Here is a 24,226-nt window from a genome sequence, read left to right as displayed (position 1 = left end):
GTGTATTATGCTAAAGTGAAATAAGTCAGTCAGAACAGACAAATACCATATGATTTCACTCATATGTGGAATTTAATAAAGAAAACAGGTGAGTTTACCAGAAGTGGAGAAGGAAACAAAACATAAGAGACTCTTAACAATACAGAACATACTGAGGGTTGATAAAGGGAGGCAGGTGGGCCATGGGCTAGATGGGTCACGGGTATTAAAGAGGGCACTTGTGTGAGCACTGAGTGTTGTACATAAGTGATGAATCACTGAAGTCTACTCTAGAATATGTAAATTACCTAAACTATAAATAAAAAATAAGTAAATAAATAGGCTTTACCTGAATGTTTTATGGCAATGGATATTTTGTATGACTGTATAACACTTCCCCTAGAAGTAAAACAGAAAGCACATAAATTGCCCTTCAAACAATATTAACTGGACATGCCACATGGGAATAAGACTGCCTGAGCCTACACAGTGTACAAAAGTAGCAGGAGTCCTGATATGGACAAATTCCGCACCATAGCCCTATATGCACAGTGCAGACTGAGGCTATGGCAAAAATTGTGAGCACCTCCCAGTGACGAGTATTAGGATGCTGGAGTAGAGAACTTCTAGAGGCAATTACTAGCTTGCTTACTGGACATTAAACTGTTCTTATTAATGAAAGACATGAAATAAACTTGAAATACTCATGATGTCCTAGGTAATGTTGGAGAAACACTCTAACGGAGAAGGAACTGTTTAGATGAATTCCAAAATCAAATGGAGACTGTTGCCTCTTTTCCCACAGGACTGACTCTGAAATGTATAAGAGGCTGCTAGATTCTATTGTCACTTGTAGAATCCTGAAATCTACCTGTACTGTAGCTGAATCTAAGCAGGAACCTAAGGTGTGTCCTTCCAAAGGTAGAAGCATCTGAGTTGAAATAAAAAGGAGGACTAGTAGCTGAGGATAAAGGAAAGAATAAATGAGTTATGCAGTAAGGGAAATACAATATACATTGACACCTCAAAAGAGGCTTAAGGTAAGAGATAATATTGTCTCTTACCTCAATTATACCAGATGCCTTCAAAGGTGAAACCATGTATTGCTTAGACCACTACTGCTTTTGGAACCTGACAAGACCAAATGGAAGTCTGCAAACCTGAGTGACCTTAGCCTAGGAAACATTTTCATTCAATAAGAATGATGGACTGAACTGTTAATGACTGAATGGGACTAGTAATGTAACAGCATCTTTTAACTACCAGGGTTCTTTTGCTATATGGGATCCACGGTCAAATACCAGGGGGTAGCCTGTGGTATAGTAAAACACCATAGGTGACAACAATGATGATGGTGATGATGAAGGAGGAGGAGGAGGAGGAAGAGGAGAAAAGGTAGAAGGTGGGGGGCAGGAACGGAGGGAGAGATAAAAAACCTACATAAACTATTAAAGAGACTGATCTGGTACCTTACATCTTCCCAACAAGACCTAACAGTTTACAGACAAGTTCTCTTAAACAGTCATGGAACATATATTTACAACCTTAAATGAAGTTATCTCTATCTCCCAGAAAAAAAACAGAACATTTTCCAACTCAATGTATAAAGCTAGAATAGCCTTAATACTAAAACCAGAAAAGATAGTACAAGAAATGAACATTATAAGCTAATCAATAAAACACATAGATGCAGGGGCACCTGGGTGGCTCAGTGGGTTAAGCCTCTGCCTTCGGCTCAGGTCATAATCCCAGGGCCCTGGGACCGAGCCCCACATTGGGCTCTCTGCTCAGTGGGGAGCCTGCTTCCCCCCTCCTCTGCCTGCCTCTCTGCCTACTTGTGATCTCTGTCTGTCAAATAAATAAATAAAATCTTTTTAAAAACCACACACACATAGATGAAAAAAAATTCTAATAGAAGTACTAGCCAACCAAATCAAGTCATAATTAAAAAATAATAATGCATCATAACCAAGTAAGGTTTATCTCAGGAATACAGGGATGGATTTTCACCTTAGGTGATCAAAAGAAGAAAAACACGATCATCTTATTTGATGTAGAAAGAGCATCCAATAAAATACAATAGGAATTCATGATTTTTAAAAACTTGAACAAACTAGGAATAAAAGTTACTTCTTTGGGCCACCTGGGTGGTGGTGCAGTGGGATAAGCCTCTGCCTTCGGCTCAGGTCATGATCTCAGGGTCCTGGGATTGAGCCCTACACTGCCTACTTGTGATCTCTCTCTGTCAAATAAATAAATTTTTTTAAAAAATCTTTTTTTTTTTTTTTTTTAGATTTTATTTATTTATTTGACAGATGGAGACCACAAGTAGGCAGAGAGGCAGACAGAGAGAGAGGGGGAAGCAGGCTCCCCACTGAGCAGAGAGCCTGATGTGGGACTTGATCCCAGGACCCTGAGATCATGACCTGAGCCGAAAGCAATGAGCCACCCAGGCACCCTAAAAAAAAGTCTTTTAAAACAAAAAAAGGAACTTCTTAAACCTAGTATAAGGTACTTACCAAAAACACTACAGAAAATGTTATATAACAGTAAAACATTAAGTGTTCTCTTCAGTGGCACCTAGGTTGGTTACACATCCACCTCTTGGTTTCTGCTCAGGTCATAGTCTCTGGGTTGTGAGACTGAGGCCAACCCCTCACCTCGTGCTTGTGCTGGATGTGGAGCCTGCTTGAGGTTCTTCTTCCCCTCTTCCTCTGCCCCTCCCGCCATGCACTCTCTCTCAATAAACAAGATATAAACAAACAAACAAAAAAAATGTGTTCTTTTTAAAATCAGGAAAAAGACAAGGATGCCTGCTACTATAAATTCTATTCTATATTGTACTGGAGAGCCTAGTATAGTAAGGCAAGAAAAAGAAATAAAAGGTGAGAAATATTGGAATAGAAGAAACAAAACTGTCATTATTTGTAATTACTACTGTAAAACTTTACTGAGAGACATTAAACAAGACCCTTAGAACAGAGAGATACAGCATTTTCATGGAAGGGAAAAGTCAATATTTTAAATATGTCATTGTCCTCATATTAGATTTGACTCAACTCTAATAAAAAGAAGGTAGTGGTTATTATCTGTAGCACAGCATTATCTAGGTTATAAAGTTCTAATGATGGTATGGCTTTGAAGGATTAATGATTCTGAAGGCTCTCTTTCAGCTAAGTGCTAAAATGATGTCATTATTTTGTATTGTAATATACATACAGACACGTGAAAAATGTATATTTAATCAAATAGTCTACTTCTTGGGTAAAAAAATAAGGTAATGAGGGAACCATCCTACCAGATGCCAAGACGTACTTTTAAAGCTACAGTAATTTAGTAGAGGGACAAAAAGACTGGCAGAATAAACTGAAGTACACCAGAAATATACCCTCACATACAGGAACTTCTACATGACATTAATGGTATTCCTGCTCAGAAGAAGAAAAAAGAGGTCTATCCAATGACTAGGATAACTAGTTGGAGATATTTCTAAAATATTAAATTTGATCTCTTCCCTACAACAAGGAAAAATCGATTAAAAAAATCAATTTCTTATGACTAAGGCCATAAATGCTAAATATAACTTTAAAACATTAAGAAAAAAATGTCTATTTTTATGATCTCTGAATAGAGAATTTCTGAAACAGAAAGTTAAGTTGTAAGTTAAAAGACCAATAAATTCAAATTCATGAAAGTGATCTTTTCTGATTTGGGGTCCTGGAAAAGAGCCTCTACCTCCTGGGTGCATTCTCTACTTAAAATTTCTAGCTAGTTACCACCACAAAGTGAGTGTGATATACACACTCTCTAAATAGCAGATTGAATCTGTTTAAATGGGCTATGGACCAGAATTTCAAATCAGTCTAGAAGGACAGTTTTCATCACTAAAACCCTTCTATTCTGATTCACTTTGGGTTTTCACGGTAATTGTTTAGCACTTACAATGTTTTTAAATTTTATGGCATAGCTGTATTAGTGAATAAGAACAGGAGTATTGGGTGTTATTAAAACCCCCTTAACACGGTAAGAATGAAGGAGGGCACCAGATACAAATCAACATAATGACTCTTATTTTATTCATTTAAATGAAACTTTTTTCTCTAATGGGAAAGACATTGCCAGTATTAAAATCTGCATTTATACAGAGCTTTCATTTTATACTCTATAGTTATTTAACATGATCCCTTTGTAACAGATTGGTAGAGTGAGTTAATAATTTAAAAAGAAATATTGAGACAGATAAGGAAAGGTGAAGTGCAGAGCCCAATACAGTTAACATGGCTATTAAATGCTCTGGAGAAAGACAGATCCAAGCCCCATTCTTAACTCTACAACACTACCTAATGTGATCTCAGGAAGGTTATTTGGCTTCCCTGAGCCTCAACTTCCCTTAAATAAAATACAGATAAGAGCAATAACTCATTGTTGAAGAGAGAAGCATAGCCAATTTGTAACAGTGATTTCAGTGAATGGTTATAAAATTACCATATGAAGCTTTCTTTTGTAGGACACTTAAAATGTGTGTGTGTGTGTGTGTGTGTGTGTGTGCGCGCGCGCGCGCGCGCGCGCGCACAGAAAGAGAGAGAGAGTCCTATAACTTCAGGATTCACCATTGTTCTCGGGATAAAACCAAATTACCAAAAAATCCCACAAAAAAACACAAAAACCACCTTATTTAGTACAAAAACATGTTCATGCTTCTTCATCTGAAAGTGAATTAAACTGGCAGATATTAATCAACTATAACTTTTCAACAGCTTCCATGAACTGCCTGGGATAAGCTAATCAAAAGCAGAAAGATGAGAGCTCAGGACAGACCATATGCAGTGAGACATATAGTGCTTTTCAAAAGAGAAAGTGTGACAATGAAAGGGTTTTTTGCTAAGAAAAAAAAAGCCCTAACATGAATATAAAAGAACATTTATTAGGCTCTCAACCCTGTAACAGATGCCTTATTTAATCTAACAAAGCTATACTTTAAATGCAGTAATATGGTGGACCCATGCAACTTAAAATATACATAATATTTTATTTATTTATTTGACAGAGAGATAGAGAGCACAAGTAGGCAGAGCAGCAGGCAGAGGTAGAGGGAGAAGCAGGCTGTCCACTGAGCAGGAAGCCCGATGTGGGACTCGATCCCAGGACCCTGGGATCATGACCTGAGCCAAAGGCAGCTGCTCAACCAAGTGAGCCACCCAGGCGCCCCCTAAAATATACATAATTTATAGAGGATTGTGTAGGACTAATAAAATGAATAATACTTACAATAAATCAGCTATCATTTAGTGCCAATTATACCCAAAGTAGGCTGTAGTTTTCTTAGTTAACCTTCACAATAAATCAGTGAGAGAGAAGGAAAAAATCCTGTTATCCCCATAAAGATGAATTAACTGACACTCAGGAAGATTATATAACTTGGCTATGGTTACAGTGAGTAATGCGACAGAGATCTGAATCTAGGATTGTTATGACTTAAAAACCGATATTCCTTCTGGTCCAAACTGTTTCTCTAGGCAGAGCTAAAACTGAACCAAATGACCTTGAAGATCCTTTGTTAATCTAGGACTGAAATTATTTTTTCTCACAGATACACCTGAGGGTATCTAGTTCCACACCCTGTCCCCTTCCAGCAACTCTCTAACCCCCTACCCCATACGCTGTTTCCAGGGAAAAAAGCAAGAAAGAAAGAAACAGGAAGAGAGAATTACTAAGTCACACGTTTTAGATACAAACGAGTGACCTGCAGGTAATGATAAACCCTAAGAGAGTAAGAGCAAGAGGAAAAGAGAATTTCGACTGGTCATTAGAGAACTTCCTGACAACAAAAATAGAGACATCACAACACATTATCAAAGAACATTTCATAGGATAAACTGAAGAAAATACAACCTCGTGAAGGGCTGTCAACACACAAATAGTGTCAACATACACACAAGATGGGGAAGTACAAATATAGCCTACTTGGCTCAGCCTCACTTCTAATTTAAAACAGAAAAGAAAAAAAGGGAAGTGGTAAAATAAGCTTGATGGCAGCCATCAGGAGACTGCACTACAATTCTGCTAGCCTAAATACAAGTTAGCAAAAAGCTAACCCAAATATTTGTGCCACATTTTTCAAAGAACCTATCGATGTGCAGCAACCATTTTATATTTTCCTTCAACTCGCTATCCGTTAAGACAGAGCATCTCTATTTTCTCTGCAAAATCATGTTCAGGTTGGAGCCAGTGCTCTAAGTTTAAGCTCAACATTAGCCATCATAAATGCTTTCATCAAATAAAACCCAAATTCTGTTAAGTTTCTTAAGTATGTGCTGGGAGAACGTTGAATGAGAAACAAAGATAACTTCCTTTTGGCAATAAAAGCAAAATAAAACAAAAACACCCCACATAACTCTACTAGAACTGTTAGACTCAAGAGAGCCACAACTAGTGATATCTCCCACAGGCAAAGGTCCAAAATTGATTGCCTTAGGAAGCTTCAGAGTCAACAATTTCATTTATGCCTTTCCAATGTCAACTGAGTTTTGATGGGAACCTTTACTCATCTGCAAAAAATAAGACAGCTACATGTTCTTGGTACTAACATCATTCTCTCACTTCCATTATGAAAACAAGTATGTTTCTTTTATTATGATTATGTACTACCTGGAAAAAAGGGCCTATTTTCATTAAAAAATAAATACACTCAAGTCAGCCAGATTCAGGCTTTTGTATACTTTTCCTGTTTTTCTTCACAGCCACGGACACCTCAAAGAGAAGTAATATCTTAGCCCCTGGTCCCACCTAAAACAGGTGTTCCTTTTACACAAAACAGAAGACCTCTGACCATTAATTATTTGGTTCTAGTAATATACCCCATGGAAATGCAATAGTTGGGATTCATGTGCACTTTTCTGGGGGAGACTTAAAATCCAGGAAGGACCTACCTTGTGAGTAGAGAAGGATCTGCATCTCTAAAAGAACACAGGTAAACACCTGCACCAGGTTCTCCAATCCCAGAAGCTCGAAGGCCTCTCGAAGAGGGTAATCAGAAAGGGGGAGTTCACTGGGCCCAGGTCTCTGGCAGATGACGGGTTCATAAACACCATAAAATTTCAGTGATCTCCCTGGAGGTGGAAGGGGTACCTCGTAGAGAATGTTATGGATGTAGCTCTCAAGTGGCAAGGGTGGCGGCTGCTGGGAGGTTACTGCTTTATAAAGCTGGATGAGGAACTTCTTGCAGGCCTGCATGAAAGGCAGTGGTGTGATCAAGCATATACTTTTTGAAACATACAGCGTGTCTCTGCTGATGTCATAGGAGTTGTACCGCTGGAGTTTCAAAAGGGAAGTGGTGTCTCCCTCATCAATACTGCTGGCCAGCGAATCCATGCTGCAGGAGGACGAAGCGTACACACTGCTGTAATGCTCGGCATTGTGCATCTGGTAGAGCGTCTGCATGGCTGTGCAGATCTGCTTACTGGTAACTTCTTCGTAAAAAGTCAGAACAAAACCATAGGTACGAGAGCCATCTTCCCGGGTAATTATAAATGAGTGGAACTGAGGGTCTTTATTGTCAGTCTGAGTTCTGAAAGATAGCCCTTTAGGCATGCACAACTGTGGAGGAAAGGGGGAAAAGGATCAGAATGCAGTACACAAGTAACTTCAAACTAGAAAAAATGTTTGTTGTTTTTAACACAACAGGTCTCCAAATGACACAGAGGTTTTATCCATATTTAATATTATTAGCAGCAGCCTTAAGTTAGAAATACAATTTAAGTTCCTCACTGACACACTGATAAAACTATTTTTTAAAAGAAATATATACAAGGAGAACCATCTTTACTGTGTATTACATTCAGGAGGTCTGACTAAGAATGGAAAGATCTTTAACTTGTTCCCAGTAAACCTCTTACTCAAGCCTCTGACCTTCAGCACCGCATGTGACTTCCCTGAGCCTGACTTTATCAATGACTTGAAGGCAAAATATTCCAAGACACTTTACAAATACTTAAATATAAGTACCATTTTTTGAGCAACGATGTTAATATTTCAGAGAAATGTGGAAGTACACGAAGGCTCATTTGATAAATTGAAAAAAAGACGAATAAAAACAAGAGTATCATTTTCACTTTTTTTTTTTTTGAAGATTTTATTTATTTGTCGGAGAGGGAGAGAAAGCGAGAGAGAAACACAAGCGGGGGGAGTGGGAAGAGGAAGAAATAGGCTTCCCACCAAGCAGGGAGCCTGATGCAGGGCTTGATCCCAGGACGGAGCTGAAGGCAGATGCTTAACAACTGAGCCACCCAAGTGCCCCTCATTTTCACTATTTTGAACAATATGAAACTTGATCTTAGAAAGAGAAACCTTAAAAATGGAATGATTTTTGGATTTACTGAAGAAGAAGAGTATAAAGAAAGACATTTTAGGTTGGTTCCAGTAGGTATTATGCTTTAGGTCTTGGTAACGACCTAGGATTCAGTCAAACTTGGGAACAAAAACCTGAGGAGCTGAAGATGCCGTCTTTAAGATTCTTAAGATGCAATTTGAATTCATTTTTTAAAACATTTTAAATAAAAGAAATTTTAAAAATTATAGAAAATCTGAAATATCCTAAAGGAAAAAAACTTGTAATTTAACTATACTAACATAATGATCATTATTAATTTTTATATTTTCTATATTTTTGTACTGTAATATGCTTTCTGCATAGAAATAATTTTACCACAGTTATTACATTTTTCTTGTTCAGACTTAACAATGAATCTGATGTGAAATTTAGTTGTTCTCCCCATGTTACTAAGAAAATGAAATTCATCTTAAAGTCACATGTCCATCATTCAAACTGTCAACAAACACTTATTAAGTGTCTTTATGAGCCAGACCTTATGATGGTGGTACAGGTTAGAAAGACAGACATACATGTTCCTGCTCCTATGGAGCTTCCAGTCCAGTAAGGACAGCAGATGACTAAAAAAATAATGAACTGTAAATAAAGGATGGGAAGTGCTATGATAGCGTAAATGCAGAATGCCATGGGAAAAACATCACAGGATGACATCACTTAAAAAAGAAGGAGCTACCAGAAAAAAATAAAAGTCTAAGTGGAAACCTGAAGATGAGTATAGGTGTTAGTGAGATGAAGAGAAGGCAGAGAGTCTGACACATGTGCAGAAGCCCACAAGACAGAACATGAAGGTCTAAGGAAGTGACACATGTTTTCTGAGGGTGGGAACAGAATGCAAGATGAGGGGAGGTTATCCTACACTGTTGTTAGGGATGCAAGCTGGTGCAGCCACTCTGGAAAACAGTACGGACGGACGTTCTTCAGAAAGTTGAAAATAGAGCTACCCTATGACCCAGCAATTGCACTACTGGGAATTTATGCCAAAGATACAAACGTAGTGATCCAAAGGGGCACACGCACCCCAATGTTTAAAGACCATGGATGGCTCACTGAAAGTGCCTACACCCAGGACTGGAAAGCTTGTTTTGTAAAAAGCCAGCTAATAAATATTTTAGTCTCTGCAGGCCTTAAAATGTTAGTCACAGCTACACAGCACTACCACTGTAGTGTAAAAGCAGCCACTGACAATACATAAAAGAATGGGCATGACTTTGTTCCAACAAAACTTTATTTATAAATAGGTAGCCAGTTGGATTTGGCCTAAGGGCTAGTTTGCCCACTCCTAGTTTAGTCAAGTAAAATGTAATGAAGGTAACAAGTAACAAATGAGTGACTTTTCAGGCTATAAAGGCAATACAACTTCCATCTCTCTCTCTCTCTGGTCACAGACACTAGGAGCTCTGAGCCAACATGTAAGAAATGTAACTAACCTGAAGCTACCAAGCTAGAGACTACATGGTCTCTAGATCACACAGAGACAGGATTCCCTAATGATGTTCCCAGCCCTGGAGATATATTATGAGTGAGTGAACCTTCAGATGACTCCAGTCTTTACCCTTTGAGCCACTCTTAACTGATACTCAGTAGAGCAGAGGGGTTACGTTGCTAAACCCTACCCAAATTGCAGATTTGTAAGCTAAGTTAATAGTTTTGTTGTTTTAAATCAAGAGTCAACAAACTTGGAACACCTGGGTGACTCAGTTAGTTAAGTGGCTGCCTTCGGCTCAGGTCATGACCCCAGCGTCCTGGGATCAAGGTCCTTGATCAAGGTCCCAGGACGCTGGGATCAAGTCCTCAGATCCGGCTCCTTGCTCAGCAGGGAGCTTGGTTCTCCCTCTACCTGCCTGTGCAGTCTCTCTCTCTCTCAAATAAATAAATAAAATATTTTTTTAAAAAAAGAAAGAGTCAAAAAACTTTAGGGCTTAGGTCAAATCCAACCTGCCATCTGTTTTTGTAAATAAAATTTTATTGGAACACAACAGTGCTCATCCATTTAAGGACTGTCCGTGTCTATTTTTGCACTACAGCCGCAGAGATGAATGAGTAACTGACAGAAATGGTACGGCCTAAAAAATGCCTCAACTATTTATTACCTGGCCTTTTTTTTTTTAAGATTTTATTTTTATTTATTTGACAGAGAGATCACAAGTAGGCAGAGAGGCAGGCGGGGTGGGGGGAGCGAGGTTGGGGGGAGAGAAGCAGACTCCCTGTGAGCAGAGAGCCCAATGCAGGGCTCCATTCCATAACCTGAGCCGAAGGCATAGGCTTACCCCACTGAGCCACCCAGGCACCTTATTACCTGGCCTTTTATTTAAAAAAAAAAAAAAAAAATTGCTAACCCACAGCCCATGTTTTAAGCCTCTTAAATAGTACATACTAGGGTGGTCTGTTATATAGCAATAGGTAATGGAGACACTCCCTTACTTTAAGTTTGCACATAAATACTATCTTAAAGAACCTTCCTTTATCATTCCATAAAAAATAATGTTTTCATCCTATAAATGCCATTAAAATGTCACTTTTCCTCTAGAAAGTCTTTAGTGAAGGGGCAAGAAATGAAAGTCTTGGACTGCTATATACAGATGCTACATTATAAAATGGTACACATTACTAGTTCCTCTATTTAGTTTGGATCTCTAGATTGTAAATGACTCAAGGACTAGTGCTATAGTGCTATGACTGTAAACATATAAGAGTACCAAACACAGAACAATACACTATTTGGGGCCATAAATGGTGACTGATAATAGATATAAAAAGCAAAAACCATGAAGGTTACTATTATTAGGTTAGAGAAAATGTCTTTGTATTTCATATCACTAAATATGAGACATAGAAATAACTAAGGTAGCTTTACATAATTATTTTTATATATGCTGAAAAGAATTAAACTACTATGTATATCTGGATAGAATAAGACACACAGTTAGGTAAAACACACAAATACTTGAATTTGTTAGAGGAAAATTGTTTTTCCTAATCTTGGGAATAGCTGTGTAAGGAAAGGCCATGGCAGGACCTTTTCATAGTCATATCTTCACATTAAAACTGCTTTCATTATAACAGGAGGAGATCCTCTGGTGATTTAGGACTAAAACCTCATCTGACACATCTACTATAGCCAATAAAGATTATAGGAAGAAGCTCTGAATCCCTCTTGCTCCAGGCTATGCTCAAATATTTATTTGGGATAGTGCATGCCATATATATATTTGTTGAATGAATAAATAAACAAATGAACAAGAAAACAAACAAAAACAACAGCTAGGGGTAGGTAGGATCAGATTTAGCTCCTCTCTTGGTTAAGCCTATAGTTTTCTTCTTACACGTAGTAGGCAATACAGAAATGTGGTGACCTCCAAAGTAAAAATAAAGATTTGATTTAATTGATAGGCTTTCCTGACATCATAAACCACAAAATTACAGCTTCAACTGCTTTTGCACAGCTGCCAAATATTCCCTTAAGGTTTTGTAGCTTTCTTGAGCATGCATTCAAACATTTACAGGAAAAGCTTGCCAAAAGTTGTGCTCAAAGTAAAGAATGACTTTCTATGCTACAGATAACAGATGTAAGAATTCTTAAATTCTCTTCCTACAAATCCAAAAAAGAAAGAATTAAATTTCTAATCTGGGAACCATGACTTGGAAAATGCTACTGCCTTTTCATTTTTAAAAGTAGGAATTCTTGTATGAATTGTCAGGTTTATTTTTCAGAAAACCTGAGACATAAATCAAGATTCATTCACTAGGGTATTCAACAATCTCTTTTTATCCCTAATACTGTCTTTTACTTTTACTCCCCTCTCCAACCTGCTCTCCTACAATAAAACAACTGAACATTTAGGGTTGTCATTGTTTACCTGACTGCCACTTGTAATCTGATTAAGCTCACAGTGCTGTGTTTCCCCATCCTTGAGTGACTACATGTCCTTATTATCTCTCTGGACTATTTCAGGTGGTTTGGCTAGAATTTTTACAATTCCTTTTTCCATCTCCTATAGTGTTATGACTTCTATGCCTTCTCTTATTATACAAATGAAAGATAAATTATAGGTCTGTTTGCTCCTCCTTACTCCTCCCTTCATTCCCTCTCTCCCTCCTTTTTCCTTTAATAAATATTTATGTCATATATTACATTAGATCTTGGTAATTCAAAAGACAAATATGGAAATAATCTCTTCAAAAAGTTCACAGTCTGGGGCGCCTGGGTGGCTCAGTGGGTTAAGCCGCTGCCTTCGGCTCAGGTCATGATCTCAGGGTCCTGGGATCGAGTCCCGCATCAGGTTCTCTGCTCCGCGGGGAGCCTGCTTCCTCCTCTCTCTCTCTCTGCCTGCCTCTCTGCCTACTTGTGATCTCTCTGTGTCAAATGAATAAATAAAATCTTTAAAAAAAAAAAAAGTTCACAGTCTGGTAAAAAAGACAAACACACAAACCAATAAAATAATGTGATATATAATATAAAATGGTGCTGAATTTAAAACAGGGAAGACTCTAGTGACTAAAAAACTCCCAACAACATATTCTATGTGTGAAGACTGTGATGAGGCCAAAATCACAATCTCTTGCTTTGAAAAATCAAACATATGGTGGTAGAGAAAAAAAACCTCAGTTCCAAAATATTGATAGGCATAAGGACTGACAAGATTTTTAAGTAAAAGTTACAGAGTTCTACACCTTGAAGAATAACTCCAGCTCCAACATATAACATCTAGTTTTAATCTAGAAAAGTGACAACTTCTTACTCTGTTTCATAGTTGTAATAGCTGTGAAGCCACTTGAGACAGTAAAATGCTAAATAAAGATAAATTCTAAAAATAAAATATACATTATAAAATATTATAAAATATTTATATTATAAATTATAAAATAATGTTATAAAATAACGTGATCAATGCTGCTACAGGATATGTTCAAGACATTATAGAAATTGAGAAGAGAGAGCACCTAACTACTCCTGCTTAAGATGGTTTTGCAGAGGAAGTAACACCTGAAAAGACAGGAAGACAGGAAGGGGAAGTATTGTAAGTAAGCAAACATTCTTTCATTTATTTAGTGACTTCAGCCTCTACCATGTCTGAAAGTAGGGATACAGCAACAAATAAGAGAGAGTGTGCCTGTCTTCACCATGCTTACATTACAGCAGGAGACACAGAGCTGATAACTACCTACATAATCAATTACTTACTTGCAACCATGATAGGTTGCAAGGTACAAGGAGGTACAAAAAGGTACAAGGAGCTAACAGGTCCTAAGAGAACCTGAAGGGAACTGACAATGGTAGAAAGGTGGTCAGGGATGCCTCTCTGAAAAAATAGTGTTTAAAAAACCTGAAGGGTCAGTAAGAATTCAGCAGGGGAAAGAGAAGTAGAAGAGGCTTCCCAAGAGAAGTGTCCACAGAAGAAGCAGCGTTAGTGTGAAGAATGGAAAGGATAGGAGCAGAAGTCCAGTAAGAGACTTCGAGGGTTTGGACTAAGGTGGGTGTATAAAAACAGAGAGAAGTAGATAGATAACTGATTGCACAAAGGAGAAGTTAAGAAAATGAGAACTTTCAACGATAATGCCAGATTTTCAGCTTAGGCAACTAGGTAGGTGGCTGTACCATTCACTGACCAAGGCTGGTGGGAAGACTGTGAGTTCAATTTTGGACATGCTAAGTTTGAGATGTCTGTGACTATTCTAGCTGCAAAGATAAGAAAACTGGGCTCCCCTGGTAATGGCTGGATTAAAGCCTCATTCCTATGGTTTCATTGTGGGACAAGAAATTAAACTTGGATGAAAATGAGGTCTTATTTCATTCTAATGTCAAAACTATTAATCTAATTAAGGGTTATCCATCTAAAATTCAAGTCCTTGCTGAGTCTGTTCCTGCTCAATGAAGAACCAGCTTCTCCCTCTTCCCCTGCCCCTCCACCCTGCTCATGCCCTTCTTTCTCACTCTTTCAAATAAATAAAATCTTCAAAAAAAAAAAAGTATATATAGCTCTTTTTCCTTTGAATCTTACAAGATGGGCATCTGAATGGCTTTTTTTCGGTCAACCCTTTACCCTTTACTCGATACTCCACCCTACCCTTGTGATCAAAGTAAACAGTAAATTATAAACTTAAAGCTTTTAACAGTTACGAGTCTTTTAGTTACTTAAAATGTCATATATCAGATGTTTAATTTAGAATTGACTAATGAAACAGAACCTTTATATTTCATATAGGTTGCTTAAAAAGGTATTGATCATATTTTCTTTCTAACAATCCCTAGGTTTACTACATTCTTAAGGATAAAATCTACTGACCAGAACATTAAATAGTCATGAATGCCAATATGCAGATTATCTCAAAGAGATCTGAAATGGGGTAGGGGGAGGCAGGGGAACTTCAGTTCCACTTGCAATTCTCTGCTTCAGAGAAAAAGAACTGATCTGAAGCAAATCTGTTAATGTTGAAATGTGTTAGTTCTAGGTATAGGATTGTTGTACTGTTTTGCTTTATGATACTTCCCCCTTCCCTTTTTTTTTTTTCATGAAAATCTCTCAATTAGTAATCAAAAGAGATATAAAGAAACAATTAATTCAAAACAATTTCACCCGTCATTTACATTTATTTTCTATTATATTTGCACGGCACTCATGGAATTTCTTTCTTTCTTTCTTTTTTTTTTTTAATTTAACAAAGTTCACTGCTTTGGAGGATTTAATTTCTGTATGAAATTAATGACCCTTTTTCAAAGTACCACTGTTGCTTGTTAAAGAAATGACTGAGGGGCGCCTGGGTGGCTCAGTGGGTTAAAGCCTCTGCCTTCGGCTCAGGACATGATCCCAGGGTCCTGGGATTGAGCCCCACATCAGGCTCTCTGCTCAGTGGGAAGCCTGCTTCTCTTCCCTCTCTCTGCCTGCCTTTCTGCCTACTTGTGATCTCTGTCTGTTAAATAAATTAAAGAAAAGAAAAGAAAAGAAATGACTGATATTATAGAAGGTGGTGACTTGATGGAGTAGGATTTTGCTAAAGGCAAGAAGAAAGCTTTACACCTTTAGATGGGAATAAATTATAGCTTCATACAAGCGTATTTGCTAAAAAATCAGAGGAAAGTAAGGGCAGTAAATCTATGACCCAAATGCAGACTAGTTTAATGGGATGTTTTTCAGAGATTTTCATGGAATGTCAGCAAATCCTTTTAAATCTGCAGCAATAACCAAAATGCTATGTGATGCTTAACTGTCAAAACACAAGCCTATGTGTTTATTCTTCATAGGAGACTCTGGCTGCCTACATAAAATAATCCCAGAGGCAAGAAGAAAGAAAATAACAAAAACAGATTAAGGAAGCTGGTAACTGCTTTAAAGATGAATGCTTTACAGACCAAGGCTAAAACTATCATGGATGTCTCACTACTAATGCATTCAAATAATTAACAGAAAGGAAACACCCTAAGTGTGGCATTTTGTTCCAAACGACTATGGATTTGTACTGTAGTAAAAACCATTCTAATTTGTCACAGATGAATTTGTATTTTGAATATCTTCAAATTTAAGAAGTCAAGTGTTGTAATCTATTTACATTCTTATCTAGGTTTCCTTTGCTTCATTCACTCTTTTTAAAAATATTTTTCTATTAATCTGCTGGCGTAGCAGCTAATAAATTATTTTTCATCACTGCTGTTTGTTGACTATTTTAGTCAGAAGCTTCCCTGTGCTCCTCCAAGTGTCATAAATATGACAAACAGTTGTGTTCCACTTAATATTTATGGTACGGTCTTCACCAAAGATGAGGCTAGGCCCCACAGTATTAACTTCCAGCAAAATGGCATCTCTGATTAAAGAAATAACTACACTATGTTCTGTGAAGAATCAAAGTCAGAGTGCATTTGTACTTATTAGAAAAAGTACCACGCTACTCCCTCTTTGTCAAACTCAGACTGGAATGAATTTACTGTGATACAGAAATACTACAAAAGGTCCAATGTGACCCACATCATTTTGGTATAGGTCAAAACTAAGTTACATCATTTTTCTTTGAGGGACGCAGCATGTAGATGGGGAAAAGTGAGCTACAGAGTAAAAATTATCTGGATTTAACCTGAAACTCCCTGTATAATTCTGGGTTAGTAATCTCTGTAAAATATGAGAAAAAACTCTTACAGGGGGCATGTCAGCATGTATGTGAAGTAACGTACATGAGATACCTAGCAGGTATCTACTATCTATTAATTTCCTTCCCTTACAGTATCATATCATAATGGCATCTTTTAGCTCTACCTTTAAAATATTAAAAAAGAACTATACTTACCAGTGTCTCAGTCCACTTTTAATTATTTCTGTGCCTAGTATGCCTGATCTCTGATTTGCTCACTTTGGAGCACCCTGATTTTTATAATTACAGAATTCCATTCATGGAATCCCAAAATATTACCCAGGCATCTAGCGGGACCCTTCTTAAATAATCTGAAAACTATGATTATTTCTAAGACTCTCTAAAGGGACTTATAACCACCAATGGTAACTCACTGCATTAATTCAAATTCCTTATAAATAAATCCCTACTAATGTCTAAAAAATTCCTACGAATGTCTAAATGATGAATTCAGGTTCCTTTTCCTCCTTACTTTGTGAATATGACACATTAAAGGCCCATCATACAACATTCCTTGAAGTAAGAAAACTGTAACTGTATTCCTTCTATCTGGCAACTCTCCAGGCAAACAAATATTACCATTCATCAAATGATCTATGTATGAATTAATACGGACACAAACACAGCTTAACAGTAGGAAAAGAAAATGGGCTTTGAGGAATTCATGCACCCAGATGTTCATAGCAGCACTATCTACAAAAGCCAGATGATGGAAACAGCCCATGTGTTCATCAACTGACGAATGGATAAGGAAGTTTTATATATACACACAGATCTACATATATATATATATATATATACAGATCTTGCCATTTGCAACAACATGGATGGAGCTAGAGAGCATTATGCTAAGTGAAATAAGTCAGTCACAGAAAGACAAAAACCATATAATTTTACCCATCTGTGGAATTAAGAAACAAAATAAACATGCCTAGGGGGAAAAAAAGAGATAAACCAAGAAACAGACTCTTAACTATAGAGAGCCAACTGATGGTTACCAGAGGGGAGGTGGGTGAAACAGGTGAGGGGGATTAAGGAGTGCAATGCACTTGTCATGAGCACTGGGTGATGTATTTAAGTACTGAATCACTATATTGTACACTTGAAACCAATATTACACTATATGTTAACTAACTGGAATTTAAATAAAAACTTTAAAAAAAGAAAATGGGCTTTGAGATTCCGTTATACACACTTATCTGCCCTGGGGACTGTGGGAAAAGTAACTTAAGTTCTATGAGCTTCATTTTCCACATCTATAAAACAAGGACAATATTACTGATCTTAGGGCGCCTGGGTGGCTCAGTGGGTTAAAGCCTCTGCCTTCGGCTCAGGTCATGATCTCAGGGTCCTGGGATCGAGTCCCACATTGGGCTCCCTGCTTGGTGGGGAGCCTGCTTCCTCCTCTCTCTGCCTGCCTCTCTGCCTATTTGTGATCTCTCTCTGTGTCAAATAAATAAAATCTTAAAAAAAATATTACTGATCTTAAAGAATTGTTTATTTAAAACATTAAATGAAATAAAGTAAACACTGTCATTCTTTTTTTTTTTTTTAAAGATTTTATTTATTTATTTGACAGAGAGCAATCACAAGTAGGCAGAGAGACAGGCAGAGAGAGGGGGAGGAAGCAGGCTCTCTGCCGAGCAGAGAGCCTGATGTGGGTCTTGATCCCAGGACCCTGAGATCATGACCTGAGCCAAAGGCAGAGGCTTAACCCACTGAGCCACCCAGGCGCCCAACACTGTCATTCTTAACAAAATAAAAAGAAGGTTAAAGATTAAAAAAAAAAAAATACATACCATGTTCACTGCATCTTGATCAAAAGGGTTCCATTCTATATTCTCAGGATAGTGGGCCAGCACTTTGGATTTGAATGTTCTTCTCAAAGGACTCTGGTCAAAATTTTCACCTAAAACAAATAATTAATTAGTTGATACCTAGAATTTTTTCAAAAGCATGTAGTAGTTTTATCTTTATTTTGTAGATATACTGACTGATAATGCTGAAATTGGATTCAATTTCTACCTCTAACAGTCTGAGTTGTAAAAATTCTCAGTGGACAACTGAAAAGGAACTGTTAATAAAAGATCTGCATTTAAAACTTCAGAATCTGAATTTCAACATCTTGGCCAGACAACTGTACTAAAAATAAAGATCTATTCAAATAATCTTTGTTGTAACCTAATTACTGTCCTCATTTCAGTAGGTGGTGATAAAAAAAACTTACTTGGAAACATCTAATTTTTTAACAGAACATCCTGAATTGAGCATCCTGAATCATACTTCTGATCCTGAGATTCTGTACCTGGACAGACACAATGCTGCTGTGTTCACATAAGGCAATTCTGCTTGAGCTCCCATAGAAATCTAACAAATGTAATTATATCCAGGCTTTTACAAGTAACAGAATTAACAGAATCAGAAACATCATACTGAGTTGTCTAGTTTAGTAGACAACACCAAACCTATGAAAAGAAACAAGCTATTCTAAGCCAAATTCCTCACCTGTCAAAATTTGGGAAAGACAAAGGCAGGCTATATTTGATTATTACATATAAAAAACCTCAATTATAGCTGTCAGCTCAGTTCTTTATCTCCTTGACCAAATTAATTCCCATGAAACCTGTTTTCCCCAAATGCCTTAGTTCCATAAAATATGTTAAAATTAATGGCTCTTAAATTCTCAATGCCAAAAAGTTGAGAATGAAGAATTAGAAGATGTTGGAATATCATTCTGCCTCGTGTTTTTTTTCTATTTAAGTTCTAATTAAGTGTAAAACACAAACTATTAATATCAAGAGATAAACGCTACTTACCACTATTTGTAGAAGTAAAAATACCAAGAAATTTATAAATCACAATTGGGCATCTAGTCAGACTCAGTTTCCATTTTTGGTAAAGATATGAAAAGATGGATATAAAACACCTTTTAGTGCGAAACTTAACAGACCACAAAAGGAGGGAAAAGTTACACTCTAAAATCTTGTTGGAAACTGCAATATAAAATACACAGAAGCTTTTCTGAATAAAGGCACATAGTTTAAATAGATTTGCTGCAGCAACTAATGTACTGTTTCTAATTTAAGCCCTGGCTAATGACCATTTTCCTTTGGATATTTCTTACTTACCCAGGCAAATGTTTCATCTGTATCTTTCTACTCCATATTTCTATCTTCTAAGAGATAGATAGAAAGCTTTCACTTCTAGAAGAAAAACTGTCAAAAGTATCCCTGAGGATAGTTTATGAGTTTTGGCAATATGCCTCTTGAGTAAGCTTACAAAGTCAATGGAAAAATGTGGACCTGTCCATGAGTCAGTGTGCCTCAAGAAAGAGTCAGCGTTCAGAATACCTGACTTCAGGAAGGGCAAATTACATTCTTTAAGCTGACACTAGATTCTCAGGGAAACACTAAGAATTTTTAGGTTATTCATTTCTTCATTAAGAGAAAAGAAAAGGAAAGAAAAGAAAAGAAAAAGACCAGGGGCACCTGGGTGGCTCAGCTGGTTAAGCGTCTGCCTTCAGCTTAGGTCATGATCTCAGGGTCCTGGGATCGAGCCCTACCTATGTCGGGCTCCCTGCTCAGCAGTGAGTTTGCTACTCCCTCTTCTTCTCCCTCAGTGATCTCTCCTGCTCTCACACTCTCTCAAATGGATAAATAAAATCTTTAAAAAAAAAAAAAAGACCACTTTTCACTTCACTTTAAGTCACAGAAAACACAAAACTTGGTTCTAAAGGTCTATACTGCTGACGCTGCTACTGACACAGGAACAGGACATCCTCAGACAATATACAGCAAACAATAATGCCTCTCCACCCACCAACATATACCAGAAATGTTTATTTTTATCTAAGTATAAATAAAATGTGAAATACTATCATAGCAGAAGAAACAGCACATAATGCAAGATATAACTCCTTCCAACACTTACCTTTTTTTAATGACGTCCTGCCTAAGTCTGGTTAAAATAGTAACATTATCTTCATTCATATATCAAGTTATTTACGGGACAGAGGATAAATCAGAAAAGCCATGACAGTACCATTTTCAATATAACATTCTGTTAACTAAAGAACATCACACCCTCCTGAAGCACAATGGAATCACCCAGAAGATAGAGAAGGAAAACCACCCTTTTCAAAGACAAAAATTTTTTTTATAAAAACAAGAAAATGGAAAGACTCATGAAACAGAAACACGAATCTAAGAAAAACAGAACCACCACCACTGCTGCCAACACACCACCTACTAGACTGCCATGAAAGGGGGGCAAGAGGAAAGGTCATTGCTGTATATATAGCTGTCTTGGCAAATACTGTTTTGACGTAAATTCATGGAAGAACCAATTATGTAGAAATTCTGATAACACTGTTAAGGATTTAGACATGAGTGGATATAGTTATCACTACTATTACCAAAGAAGAGAATCCTGATGATGCCTTTTGGAGATGAGAGGTGAGGGGAAAAACCTAGTCTTCTCCTTTTTAAACCCATATTATAAATGACTTCTAATTTAGAATTTACTCTAGGATGTAGCAGGAGAAATGAAATCAGTCTAAGAATTTGGGTTCCCAGGAAACTGATATGATACATAAGCATTTTTTACTCAACTTAAAATCCACCTCTTAAACACTATCCTGAAATGAACAAAGATTATAAACTTGGGAAAATATTAATATCCCTCATTACAAATATATATAAACTTAATTCCAGGTAATACTGCCAAGTAATCTGCTACTAAATTTAAGCTGCAATTCAGCCTTTCCTTTGAAGAAAATAGGATATATCTGCCAAGAGAGCTTAAGACTAGTGAATAATTTTTTCAAGGCTTGAAGCAAATAAGGTCTTAAAAAAAATTAAGATGCAGATGAGAGAAAAGAAATATAAAATAATACCTATTTTTGCCCAAACAAAACTGGGGGAAAAAACCAATTATGATGGGCTTGGGATGATTTAAAATAGTGATTTCTAAACCTCATTTTTAATTTTATTTTTATTTTTACCTGAAGTCGTATTTGCAGCATCTTGGCTCTTGCCATGACGATCTGCTTCTAGCCATTGGTACAAAACTACATAATGTAACAGAAACAAAAAACTTTATAAACAATGAAACACAAACACAAAAGCAAAATGACTTTGAAAAATGGAAAATGAGAATAACAAATTAAACAAAAGCAAAAAACATGAGGCATTAACATCAATGGAATGTAGCTTAACACCAACAGTATGCAGCTTATAAGCTATTAGTAATAAGAAGGCATAGAGAATGGGTAATTGTATTTTAATGTAAGAAGTGAAATACTACTTAAACATCTGTACCAGTTATTCATATGGGAAAAAAGCACATATACTCTTCTCAATGATGATTTGAAGAGAAGTATCAGGAGAAAGCTAATGTTTCCATAGTCAAATAAGATAGTAAGACAAAATGACCAATTTTAAAAATTACATCCCAACTTCTACATACCTATCAGAATGGCTTTAGTCCAAAAAAATGGACTACACCAAATGCTGACAAGTACATGAAGTGACAGTAACTCTCATTCATTCATTCAACACAAGGAATCCAAATTGGTACAGCCACTTTGAAAGACAGCGTGGCAGTTTCTTATAAAGCTAAGCACAGTCTTACCACAGGATCCCATAGCTCTACTTTAATCTGGGGGAAAACATCAGACAAATCCCAAGAGAAGCAACCTACAATATACCTGGTGAATACTTGCCAAACTATCACGGACCTCAAAAAGAAGGGAAGTCTGAGAAGCAGTCACAGCCAAGAGGGGCCTAAAGAGATATGATACCGGAATATAATGTGGTATACTGGACGAGAGCCACCAACAGAAAAAAGGACTTCAAGTAAACACTTAGGAAATCTGAATAGGATATATATAGACTTTAGTTAACAATTATGTATCAACTGATTTGTTAACTCTAACAAATATACTATGGTAAGATGTTAATGACAGGAAAAACTGTGTTTGTGTGGATGGGGAGGGTATGAGGTATACGGGAACACCATTATCTTCTCAATTTTTCTAAAACCTGAAACTCCTCTAAAAGTCAATTCTGTTTTAAAAAGCATTCCAGGGTGCCTGAGTGGCTCAGTGGGTTAAGCCTCTGCCTTCAGCTCGGGTCATGGTCTCAGGGTCCTGGGATCGAGGCCTGTATCAGGCTCTCTGCTCAGCAGGGAGCCTGCTCCCCCTGCCCCCTGCCCCCCCGCCTGCCTCTCTCCCTACTTGTGATCTCTCTCTCGCTGTCAAATAAATAAATAAAATCTTTAAAAATAAATAAATAAATTTTTAAAAAAGCGTTCCAATATGTAAGATAAGGACAAATCATATTATATCCAAATTTGTAAGTAATCTACTTTTTAGAAATCATTGTATGCAAACACAAACTGAAACAGGCTCTGTACTGAGATTCCATTTAATCAACTTAATACCTTCATGTGTTATTGACTAGGAAGTATCAACTCTTGGAGGGCAGTTTACCACAGTAAGGACATAAGGAAATTCACACTAGTTCTCTACAACTCTGCAATTTTGAAGAGTATAAAAACTTCCGAATAGGTTACCCAATTGTCTACAACTTTTAGACATCCAATATTCTCTTTAAAGAGCTAAATAATGATGATGTAGGATCCTAATAGTCAGGGAATCTTCCTATCTATACCTCAAAGGTCTGAATGATCTCAGGACAAAGGCTAAACTTCTACTCTGGGGGGATATGTGCTCACAGATATTCTAAGATTTCTATATTCCAATCAGGGTTTGCAGAACCTATGTACACTCTCCCTTCACAAAACAACAACAAAGACAAAGAACTGGGGAAGTTAGCCTATGGAACTCCTGGATTGAAAGGGAAAAAGGAACTAAATGATCCACTATAAAAGGCCAAAGACACCCTGAAATCACCAAGGAGGTTATTTGGATCTTTCCAGACAGCCAGATAGTATACTGACATTTACCATCAGGTATAGATGGGCCAAAACAGACCTTGGAAAAGCCCCCACACATATACCCAAGCAGTGTGCAAGGTCACTGCCTGAGAGTGCCCCAGTGGGCACTCAAGTCAGTATACTTCCCTCTAGGATACTGAACACTTCTGGGATGCAAAGAATTGTTATGACTGGGTCTAGTAAGGAAGAATTTGAGAAGCAGACCTCACTCATTCAATATATACTATACATATTTTTTACCTTTCTAGTTTATAGGAATAACTACTCATTAGAGTACAGAAGTAGCAGAGTGGAGAATTATTAGGCCATGACACAAAAATCTCCCCATCTGGAAAAAAGCAAGTATCAACTTTACAACTGACAATGAATATCACTCTCACAAAAATGAGATACAAAGTAGGGAAACTAATCCATTATCTGGTCTAACAATCTTATCTAGCTCTCATCTAAAGGCATTTTGCCCTGATTAAGGTAGAAACTCTTGGATGCATTTAGGGTATCACTAAGAATATTTACCAATAGTTCAATTACTTCACATAGCTCCCGTTTCTTGTTTTACCAAAGAAAAAGAAAAAAAAAAAAGGAAAAAATATGAAAGTTAGTTCAGGTCAACTTACACAGAATTATATATAAGCAAAGATCTTTTTAGTAGATTTAGATATTCAATTATTTTATCCTTGCCTCCAGATTACCGAAGTCCAATAAATGATATCTAAATATTTCAGAGAATTTCCAGTGAAATAAGAGCATCTGCTTCATGTAAAGTTATAACGTGAATCACCA

The 24,226-nt window shown here is 37.0% G+C and overlaps 1 protein-coding gene across 5 annotated transcripts in view; it reads right to left on the bottom strand.

Annotated features, from left to right (window-relative positions):
* DENND5B (DENN domain containing 5B) overlaps nucleotides 1–24,226 on the bottom strand; it is a 197,682-nt gene that overhangs the window by 94,375 nt on the left and 79,081 nt on the right. For 4 of the 5 annotated variants that reach the window (XR_004286873.1, XM_032347512.1, XM_032347515.1 and 1 more), the window contains exons 2-4: nucleotides 21,489–21,554; nucleotides 18,286–18,395; nucleotides 6,909–7,575 (exon numbers count right to left, since the gene is read on the bottom strand). Coding sequence is in view for 4 of the 5 variants with exons in the window: in XM_032347512.1 (XP_032203403.1) it covers nucleotides 6,909–7,575; nucleotides 18,286–18,395; nucleotides 21,489–21,554 (843 nt within the window). In the remaining variant the exon portion in view is untranslated. The remainder of the gene's footprint in view (nucleotides 1–6,908; nucleotides 7,576–18,285; nucleotides 18,396–21,488; nucleotides 21,555–24,226) is intronic. The other variant, XM_032347514.1, reaches the window with a different exon arrangement.

Source organism: Mustela erminea, chromosome 6, assembly GCF_009829155.1.
Source record: "Mustela erminea isolate mMusErm1 chromosome 6, mMusErm1.Pri, whole genome shotgun sequence".
In the NCBI taxonomy this organism is placed as follows: domain Eukaryota; kingdom Metazoa; phylum Chordata; class Mammalia; order Carnivora; family Mustelidae; genus Mustela; species Mustela erminea.
This window is presented reverse-complemented; position numbering and strand designations above follow the sequence as displayed.